Genomic DNA, 11,102 nt, shown 5'->3' on the forward strand with positions numbered 1-11,102 from the left:
CAGCCTTGGGCTTAAGGCCTTTCCCTGCATTTACATCCCCTGCCTGCTCTGGGACCAAGGTAATGCTCTGCCCCTTCCTCAGGAGCTGGGCAGAGCCAGTGTGAATGGTGCCAGGGGTATCTGCAGTGAAATCATGTAGGAGATGCTCAGAGTGTAACAGCCATGGTAAAAACTCCACCGATGGAGCTGCCTTCCATCACACACAGCATAGCAAAACCAAAAGCAAAAGCAAATACAAATGTAAATGCAAATGCCAGGCCTGCTGGAAGTCACTCACTCTGTGCTACTGAAATCCCTTAGCCTCTCAGAAATATTTGGGTTGCTGCAAATGACCTAGTCTAGAGGAAAACAATATTGCTTTTCAGTGTGCATTCCTGTGTTTCCTCCCTTACGTTTAAGAGTGGCAGCTGGATTTCTTTGCACAAAAAGGAGGTTTGTACACTGTGTGCACACCCTGCTCTTGGCTTTGGTGTGTAAAGCACACCTGCAGTTCTTCCTGGCAAATAAACTGTGGATAATAATTGTGGACACGAAACCACCCTTCTCTCAGCTGCCAGCATACATGTATAGTTGGGTGTATGAGAGAGAGAACGTGCTCCCCAAGTGCCCACATCACCACTAAAGAAAGAGAAGGCACAATAATTTAAGTTGGGGTGAGGCCTGCCAGTGAAGCAGAGGCTCAGGGCCTTATCTTTGCACCTTTCTTTCAGTCCCCTTGAGACTTCTACCCCAGGCCTAGATATGGTTGAGGAGGCGAGAAGTTACTGACAGACACAAGGACAGTGGGACCACGTGAGCCTTGTTTCCTTGGGAAAATAAATAAATATAATAATAAAAGAGGCAAAGGAATACAAAATACTCAGAGAAGTATCCCTGTCACTTCTGGGGCTCCTCAACACAGTGGTTCTCAGATGAAAGCCTCTGTAGCCAACCAGGAAAAATGCTGCAGATCCACCTGTCTCCCTCTGGAAACATCCCACGGGGACCTGCAGTTCTCCAGCATAAAAGGAGAGAGTCATCTCTTCTGCCCCATTGAACCCTGAGCACAAGTAGATCAGGCAGCCTACCTGCCTCCATCCGTCTGTTCTCGTACACCTCCGGGGTTCCTGGCGCGGTGCTGTACTGCTGGAAGGGCTGGTTGCTGAAGAGGTTGTCACACAGGAGGCTGCGACAGAGCTTCTTCAGGAAGCGCAGGACATACCCAATGCTGTTCACTGCCAGCAGGCTCAGGAGATGCTGTTTCCCCTCGAAAGAAGCTGAGACTGGAGAGCAAGCGAGAGCAATTCAGTACCCAGCAATGCATGGATGGGGGTTGTTTGAGAGCAGGGAAAAAGATTTCATACCTGTATTTGTCTGCATGTCTTATTTTACCCAGTTACCTCACCTGAAGTACAAAACAAACCAGAGGAGCTTAAGGAGCTGAGTTCACATGAATCACATTACCTTCCCCCAGAGAGATGCAGCCAGGCATTGGCAGCAGTGCAAGGATATCTAATCCATGCATCCAACTGAATTACAGTGAATTACAAAACAAAAACAAAAACAAACAAACAAAAAGATGACAATGCAACACCCACGGTTTTAAAAGAAAATGGGGAGACAGGAACTAAAGACATGTGAACAAAATATCAGGATTTTACTGAAGAGGTCTGCCAGACTAAATCAGGGGGCTTTATTTAGTGATATAATTGCATTATAGAAAACAGAAGGGTGGTAGTTGTAGTCATTAAAGTGTGAGGAATCTTTTGTTAAACTAGAAATGATTGTTTGTGAGTCAGGAAAAGACAAGAGGCTGTGCCAGCAGGAGAGCCTTCGTCCTGGGGGGGAACTGACAGTGGTCCATGCTGGCACAAGACATTTCCAAGAGAGACAAGGGAGTGCTAATTCCTGGTAAAGCCTGAAGTGTACTCGTAGGCATTGTTCTGGTCATCTGGGCTCAAAAAAATGTGAATTGGTGCTTGCAGAGGTGCACAGGCAGGCCACAGCGATGTTCAGGTAACAGAAAGTTTCCCTGTGGCACTGCTCCCAGCACCATCTCTGCTACGTGGTGCTGTGGGAAGACCCCTGCAGCCAGGACTCTTGTCACCAAGAGCAATCTTCCTCGTGTTGTAGAGGACCTGAAAGTAGCTCTGTGCTTCAGCCGAGCAGGATGAGGGCTGCTCTCTAGAAATACATCTAGGGTTGAACCCAAGGGTGAGAGCAGAGCAATTAAAATTCCCGGACAAAGCTGACAGCTGGGAGGGAGCTGCAATCTCAGAGCCCCACCACGGCCAGACGGCCATCACACCTACTGGACAGTGACTAGAAGAGGTGAGAAGTTTGCAATCATGTTGGCCAGGTGCTTTTAGCTCAGGTACCTGAGGCTGGGCCAGCTTAGATGAACTGAGACCAAAGTATCTGCCAGGCTTGGTGCACAATGTGTCTCTCCTGCTTGAAATTAAAACCATATACACAGCACAGAACCAAGAAAAAAAAATGCACTGAATTACTTCAATCTCATGTTTCTGTGAACAAATCTGGATCATTCTCAGAGTATTCTGAATGTCCCTTAGGGAAGGCACACCTGTGGTTAGAGAGCTCAAAAGAGAATTAAAGGAGAGGGAGGAAGCGGTCTGGATGTGCTGCTCCCACACAGGACACGGACCCTGCATGTAGACTGGTGGGGCATGGCTTGAATCAATCACAGCAGCTCTTCAGAGAGCATTGCTCCCACACTCCCGTCATTTCACTTCCACTGCATCCCCACAGTGCTGTGACACGAACCTCCTGATGTTATTAAAAAAATAAGTTTACGTTCAGTTTGAGAGCCATGCCAGGTGACTTGGCGTGGGACATGGGAGACCAACATGACAAAGAGAGGAGCATCACTCCAGGACAACGAGAAGGTCCTGGAAAATTCTCCCTGGTTGCTCTGACGTGTTTCTGTAGTGCTGCTCTGCAGGAGGCTGCTGCAGGACTCCTGCAATTCCTGCAGCTGGGAGCAGACCTGGTTCATGGCCTGCAGCAGCAGGACACACCAGCAGCTGAATCTTGTGCAAGGTTTCCTTCAGAGCACTATGTAGCTTTCACGTGGGCTTGCTCATCACTGTACAGCTGCATGCAACGCTCAGCTACTGGAGGGGCCTGAGGCTCACAGGCTTTCCTTGTAGGAGAGGTGCTCCCATCATTTGATCATTTTTGTGGCTTTTTTGGACTCTTTGGTATGCCTAGGTCTCTCTTGTACTGAAGGGCCCAGAGCTGGGCACAGTGCTCCAGGTGTGTCCTCATCAATGATGAATTTAGCAGAAGGACCACCTCTCTTGACCTGCTGGTGATACTTTACCTAACGCAGCCAAGAATACCATCAGCTTTCTTATCAGCAAGGACACGCTGCTGGCTCTTGTTCAGCTTGGTGTCCACCAGGAACTGCAGAGCTGCTTTTCATTTGTGTGGTCCCCAGCATGTCCTGGTGCCTGGGCTTTTTCCTCTCCACATGCAGCACTTCTCCTTGCTGAACTCCATGAGGTTCCTGTCAGCCCATTTCTCCAGCCTGTCCAGGTCCCTCTGGGTGGTTGTGCAGCCCTCTGATGTGTCAGCCATTCCCCCCAGCTTTGTGTCACCCACAAATTTACCGAGGGTGCACTCTACCCCATCATCCACATCATTAATGAAGATGTTAAACAAGACTGGACCCCATACTGACCCCTGGGGTCGTCCACTCATTACCGGCCTCCCAACCCCTGTACACAAACACTGTACCTGGCACCATCTCGCCTCCATAGCCCGGCTTGATGAGCGAGAAGACAGCCTTCTGCTGGAGGGCGCAGTCGATACAAGCCTGGACAGCCTGCTGCAGGACCGTGGAAGGCCTCTCGGGCCCAAAGTGCTCTGGCAGTTGCTGCACTTTTTTTCGGTCGAGGTAGGGCCCCAGACTGGCTTGCTTGTTGACGTAAATGCAGACTGCGGGCACAAAACACCAACACGGTTATTACAAAACGGCCCTGAGAGCATCCCTTGCTGCTGCTGCCCGTGATGCAGCTGTGGTTTCTGGAGGGTGATTTCTGGGGGGCTATGCCCTGCTGCAGTGCCATGCCATGGCCTGTGGCAGCTTCCCGACCCTCCACATCCATCCCAGCACCCTGCGTGCTGCTGAGGGAAGCAGCACATCGCCTGCAGCCCAAACCCCTCCGGGGACCACAGCTGGGTGACAGTGCCACACATGAGGGACTCAGAATAGTGCATGAAGTCTGTGCAGGCAGTTTTGCTCCACGCCATCAGGCCTGCCTGCAATAGCCAAAAAATCAGCAGTCTCCTCTTGCTCACATGAACTTATTTAAGCCTGGCCAAAGCTAACTGCGTCTCAGAGGCATGGAGATAATATTGTGGTAACTACAGGCTACCAAGACACAGCCTGAAGTCAGGCTAAAGTGAGACATATTATAATAGCTGCCTGAGTGCGCTGGAGCTGTCATCTCTCAGACAATATAACATTATCCTCTGACAGAAATCAGATATGTGACTAAAAAACATCAAGCGGTGCGGAGGACATGATGACAGCTGCGTAAAGTTGGAAATAATTTACAGTTTGCATCACCGTAATGAAAATCTATTGCGACTGTCACAGCACACTCTGCCACCACATCTCTCACCGAGCAGCAGAAGGGGCTCAGACAGTGTATCCTAGGTACACGGGGGCACAATAGTGATCATACTTAACATTACACGGCACTTTACACCTTCAGAGCACTGAGCAAACCCATGGACAGCACACCTAGCACGCACGGGTCACAGGGGGCTGTCAGGACGAAGCTCTCCTGGTGTGCCATCACGTCAAGCCCCACCAAATTTGCAAAAACCAGCTTGGCCCTGCCTCCATCACCTTCATCCTTGCTCTGGCTGCAGCCTTCAGGCACCAAGTGCATCTCTCAGCACGACGTGAAATGCCACTCGGCTAGCATTTGCCAAGCACTTCGCCGCCTTCGGATGCGAAGGGACAAATGAGAATAAAATATATTATTATCGTCGTTGTCGCCACGCTTAGTATCATTTTGCCACCAGAGCAGATGGAAAACTTCTCCTCTGTGCATCCCAGCTAAGAAATAATGGGATTTATATGTTTAGTTTAGAATGTAATGTTAGCTAATCCATTTCTCTGCTGAAATCTCGGGGTAAATCAACTGTCTTGTTGATTTTCTTCTCATTTACGTCAATTTAAAAGCACTGACTTATGTTCCTTCTGGTATATTCTAAAATAAGCAAAAACAAAACAACAACAACAAAGACTACCACCAGAAGTGACCAGGTCTGCTGTTGCTGTGAGCCTCTGGGGTTTAGGTGCTGGTTAACCCTGCCTCTGCCCGCCTTCTCCCATAGAGGTAACAGATGCTCCCCGTCCTGTCGTTGCGACACAGCTGATGGGATGAGTGTCGGGAATAAACTGGTAATATTTATGGGATGCTGACGTCCACATTTCAAGAGGAATGGGTCCAAGGTCTGTACTGAACTTGACACATAGCTGTCAGAACACAGTCCTGCAGGACACGTCTGCTTTGTGCGACTGGCCATCAGTCTAATCGGGAAAAATCCAATTTTCATGAGCTCTGCTCGTTCTGGAAAACACAGCAGCTGGCTGACAGCCCGTGGGACCTGCTCACCCTCTTGCCGTGGTGCCTGTGAGCCTGCATACCTGTGAGAGCCTGTGGGGCAGCTGAGTTGGGGATGGTCGCTGCGTCCTGAGGGATCGAGCTAACATCAGGCTCCGGCGTGCTTCTCGGCGGAGAGATTGCTAAGGGAGTCATCAGAACACGAGACTTCAGCTGCAAAAAATAACCGGGGGGGTAACAAAAACATACACCAGGTATTCCAGTTTTGCTCTGCACATGTCGCTCCCTGGGAGCTCCCACCCATGAGCAGTTTGCCACAGCATCCCCTTCTGTAGGAGCTCTGCCCTTGGGAGGATGCTGGAGCCCACAGCCTGGCTGATTTGCAGCAGGCAGCGATGCCTTCAGCTGTGGGATGCAAATATGATGCCACCCACAGGGTAGTTATTTACACCTGAGCAAATTGGGTGTAACACTCTAACAAATCAGAGCAACAGCATTTTACAGCCCGTTTCATGTGGGTGTAAATAATTCCCCCACGATTCCGAACAGGGCAGACCTGGGGTCTTTATCCACGTCATAATTCAGGGCTAAATTCTGCTCTTGCTTACAGAGGTGTAAATCTTGTGTAGATCCAGCGACACCACGAGGCTACTTGGGGCTGGCACCCGTGTAAATAACCTCAGACTGTGGTCCATAGTGTGCTGCTACCCAGTAGTAAATATAAACTGCTGCACCATTACAGTAATCTTCGTGACAGGCAGCCCGGCTTGGAGAAGTGAAACACAGTGGGAATTTACAGCACGGCATCACCACGTATTTTAGGTAGAAATTAAGGCAGACCATTAGCTGCAGACCCAAATCTCCAGCAAGTTCTGGTGGAGAGTAGAGGTTATTTTGGTTAAAGATTTATGTTGTTCGTGATTTATGGTTGCAGCTGTGTAAAACAAGCATCACTGCTTCAGTGTAAGCAAAAGCAGAAAGCTGGGGAATGGAGAGGGAAGACTGCTGGACATAGCACCACCCAAGTGAGATTTTTGTCATTAAATCTTTGGGATTTTGGACCATTCCCCAGGTACTGGCTTATTCCAGCAAGAGCTTCATTAAGATAGGATTGAGGGTCTCTCTTGCTTTCAGTAGCATGGTAGCATGTACGGGGATGGTACCTCTCAAAGCAAACAAAAATGCTGTCTTTGTTGAGTTACATGTGATTTTTGCCTGCCAGATCTCTACCAAGACCTTCTTAAACTTGCTGCTTTATAAAGTAGCCACAGACTATAATTTCCTTCAGAGCATCCTCTGTGGAAAGGTGGGCACAGTAAGCCTGGGTGGAAATAAAGGTTTCATTTCCCTGTGGTGAAATGAGTAAACGCAGGGAAATTTTGGGTAGCCCTTATGCTAGGCTTCTGGTCTTGATTTTGCTTGTACACATCTATATATACATAATAAACATACGTATCTGCATATGTGTTTACGCATAGCGCACACACATTTCTACAAGTACATACATCTGTATATAGACAGATATACCTTTGTACATGCATATAAATAAATATATCAATATGCACACACACCCCCACGGATAACAGGTCCTGGGCACCTCTGGCTGCGTGCTGCCCGTGGGGCAGAGGTTTGCCAGCCTCCATCAGGCAGCTTCCTCCACCTGCTCCTCAGCTCTCGGAGGCACAGGCAGGCTTGTGTTCAAGAGCAAACAAACAGAGGGGAAGACTTGTGTAAGCTCCCCAGCTTGGAAGCCCCTTCTTGGCAGTTTGCTGGTGTAGCGAGCAATTTACTGCAAACTTAATTGCAACAGTATGTACTCTACAGCCTCTTGATACAGAGATAAATGCCATTTTTATTAGGAGTAGCAGACGATGTGCCTTCCTTCGATCAAAATAAAACAATGCCTGATTACGGGAGGTGGTGCAGCAGCAAATATGGCTTAAATATCTTCTGGACACCAAAATTCAGAGCAGACCCTGTGTATCACTAAGTGCATATCTCCAGATATTTACTTCAAAGTTTTCTTTTTCTTGGACTGATTCTTCTCTATCAAAAAGCCAACCCAATCCACCAGCTGACTGAGAGCTTGGCAGTAGAAAGCACAGACACACAGAAGTGAAAAAAAGTGGTGAAGTATAGAAAAAGGGAGAGTGAGGAGACAGAGCAAATCTGCCAGAGCGCTATGGGAAGTCCTCACAGTAAGGCATTTGAATCAGCTTTTGAATATCAGATGCCATAAGTTTTAATATGTACAACATGAAATAAAAAAGGCACTTGCTCTAAAACAAGACATACAAGCAGAGCCCTGTCTTACAGACCTTCTACCATGGAAAAGAGACCAGAGGAAGCAGAAACAAGATGTACCATGATGCAACCTGCCCTGGTACTTTTCTTAAACCATGTAGACCACGGATCTTCATGGCTCCAAGTTCCTGTGCACTGGTTGTCCCTTGTCCTGACTGCAGGACAAGGCTGGGGCTCACCCTGTGCCCACCAGCCTCTCCTCTTCCAGCCAGGAGGGCAGAGGCACCTCCTTCTCACCTTTTCTTCATGTCACACGATAGCTTTCTTCACCACAGCAGCTGGTGCAGGGGAGTGTGCACACAGCCTCCCATGTCCCCAAAGTGTTCAGCAGTGAGCGAGGCAGGTAGCCTTGAGGGGAGCATATGAAACCTTGAAATTCAAGACCGCCTCATAGGATGGATGAATTGCTTGCAGGTGGTCTGTGCAGTCTTAATCCCAGCATCTCCCAGTCCCGAGTGCTTGTTTATCACCATTAATTGTGACTTCTATCTTTCCCCTATGGGCACTGCCCTCTAACACCGCTCACACCCCACAACCAGGTGGCTCTGGGGGTGCAGGGAGCACAGCACATCCTCCCCTCCTGCAGCTGCAGCAGCCCCAGGTGCCAGCTCCTGCTGCTTCCAGCCAGGGCAGCAATCCCAGCCCGTCCACCAAGCTATCCTGGGGCTGCCGGCATGGACTTCTTCCTGATGAGATTCAGAGAGTCAGAAAAAATACTGCGTTTAGGGAAAATGTAGTGGTTTACGGCAGATAGCTCAGCATCAGGGACAAAATGATTTTTTTTTTTTGGAAAAGCAGCTGATGAAATTTTATAACCGAAGCTGTGAAAAAATAAAGAGGAGAGTGGGGAAAAGGTCTCTGCTCTGTGGTGAAGAGTGATGAAATGTCAGTTTAGGAAGACACAGATATTTGCTTTAATATCAATGAAAACTGACAATGGGTCATCTGGCTATAAAGAGCATGTGATTATAAATGTCTGTTATTCACATCTCAGTCAAAATAAATTTAAATCTCGGCTGTAAATTCCTAGTTTGCTAAAAATTCAGAAGTATTTTTCCATCTGCTCTGTAATAATTCAGCTATCTGGTTGCTATAAAGAATTTGGTTGTCTGCCATTTGGGCATGGATTCATTTTTTAAAATGCGTCTAAGTCTCCTGGTATCTGAAAGTCATACAATTAGCGAGCTAATTAAATCAAGCTCGAGTTACCCATCAAAAAATGCAATCTTTGACTTGTGCTCTGGCAGTGCTTTTCATGGAGAGCCATTCACTTCGGCCGAGCGCACCCCGCACAAAGGCTCCTCTCAGAAAAACGTTGCTTGGGCGTACCAATCCTGCAACGCAAATAAATAACACGGGGCCAGATGCCTCGGATGTTACAGATCACAAGTGTCAGCTTCAGAAACCTCAGCCATCAATTATAAAAGCACGCCTTGCTTCTAGCTGCCACTCACCGGGAAATAACATCATCCCCCCAGTGATGCCCGGCTGACTGGACGCTGGTCCGAAGCAGCAAATGTGAGCCTGAATTTTAGCTTCTCCTGTGTACAGATGTGTGCTGGGTGGTGAAAACACTTTCTCACACTTTTTTCAAGTTACAGATCAGTTGTAAATGCGGGTAGAAGAAATGGGGGGCAGCAGGACACTCAAGGGACATGAAGGCTGGGGTCTGCTGAGACTCCTCATGCGAGGACACCATGAGATTTGGCAAATCACTTAATCATCTCAGGGACTCAATTTCACCACCTCTCCAAAGTGTTATTATCTCAGACGTGGATGGTTTTGATCTAAAGAGCCTACAAGTGACCCAGCAATACTGATAATAGCTTAAATTACTAGGAGGAGCAGCTAACTGAAGTAAATCAAGTCAGATGTTTCCATCCCAGGTTATTAACCTCATCCTGAAGTGAAAAATAATGTCTTGGTAAGTACTTCCATACCCCACATTTTACAAAACACCAGAGCAATTGCCCCCATCTTTGCTTGGACATGTGGTTCTCTTTTGGGCTGCTGCTGGGCAGTTTTGGGGTAATCCAAAGAGGGATACTGAGCCTGCTCCTGGGGCAGCTCTGCTTCACCACCATCACTTTCCTCTGACACCTGGCAGAGACTGCTTTGCATCTGTCGCTGTTCCTGGTGAACACCAGGAGTGTGCACTGCAAACACACACTGTGCACCTACCTGGTGGTGGAAAGGGATGGAAAATAACATAGCGATTTACTGGCAGCAGGGCATCTCGCTCAAACACAGCTCTTTTTCACTCCCTGGAGTAAATTCCCCTCCTACAGCATCACGGTCCCGTCTTCCCACGGGCTGAGGTGCTCCCACATATTATTTCCAAACACTTCAAATTAAAACATTTTTAAACTTCTAAAAGAAAATTCCCTCTATTTTTTCACCAGCGCAGGTGGAAGAGGAACCTGCTTCTCTTGTTTTCCTTGCGTCGCTCCACCCAACACAGCCTCCGTTCCTCCACTTCACCTGCGCTCCTAAGGCAAAACCCACCACAAACTGCAGGAGGAGGAGAAGGAGCGTGAAAACCACATATCTACCTTGTGCCCGGGCTTCCTCCCTCTCTTCTTTGGGATCTTCACGAGCGGCAGAGCCCCGGCCGGTGCGGAGAAGAGGTTGTGCACAGCCACCTTGATGGGCGCCGGCTGGAGCGGGGGCCGCCCTCGCTTCCTCCCCGCGATGCGCGGGGACTGCATGGCCACGGGGTCCCGGCTGGCGGGTGGTGGTGGGGAGGCACTCATGTGCCCAGGAGCTGCAGACAAGGCAGGAAAGGAGGGAAAGGAAAAGAGAAAAGAGTTTTTTTTATTTATTTTTCTTATCGAGGTTTTTCTTTTCAAGGTTTTTCAGCTGGAGGCAGAGCAGCCGCACTTTTCCTCGCGTTGTCATCTTGTCGTTTATTGTTGATCACAAAGCGGTGACAGTCGTGCTACAGGCTTCTCTCTGGGGCGCGATTCACTGACCCCATTCAGCTCAGCTTCTCCAAAGAGAGACCAACACCATGTCATGCCCCGTTCTCTCCTCTGACCATGAGTACAGTGCAGGGAGCTGGCTCAAGTGGCGAGGTCTCTGTAAGAGGTGGCTAATTGTGAATCCCACACTGGCAGGCTGACCCTGCACCCTGCAGGTGAGCTGATGAAGACACAATGAAGAAGATGATGAAGAGCTTTCCCACAGCCCTTAGATAACACCTTTGTGTCTCTGGTG

General features: G+C 48.7%; 1 protein-coding gene across 1 annotated transcript in view; it reads right to left on the bottom strand.

Annotated features, from left to right (window-relative positions):
• Positions 1-10,639, bottom strand: part of SCML4 (Scm polycomb group protein like 4) — a gene marked incomplete at both ends in the record, with an annotated part of 35,435 nt that extends 24,796 nt beyond the window's left edge. The window contains 4 exons of the mRNA XM_082756174.1: positions 1,068-1,262; positions 3,739-3,939; positions 5,666-5,795; positions 10,439-10,639. Coding sequence (XP_082612300.1) covers positions 1,068-1,262; positions 3,739-3,939; positions 5,666-5,795; positions 10,439-10,639 — 727 coding nt within the window. The remainder of the gene's footprint in view (positions 1-1,067; positions 1,263-3,738; positions 3,940-5,665; positions 5,796-10,438) is intronic.
• Between the last annotated feature and the right edge of the window lie 463 nt (positions 10,640-11,102).

This window comes from Aythya marila, assembly GCF_965140915.1.
Source record: "Aythya marila genome assembly, chromosome: 3".
Lineage (NCBI taxonomy): Eukaryota > Metazoa > Chordata > Aves > Anseriformes > Anatidae > Aythya > Aythya marila.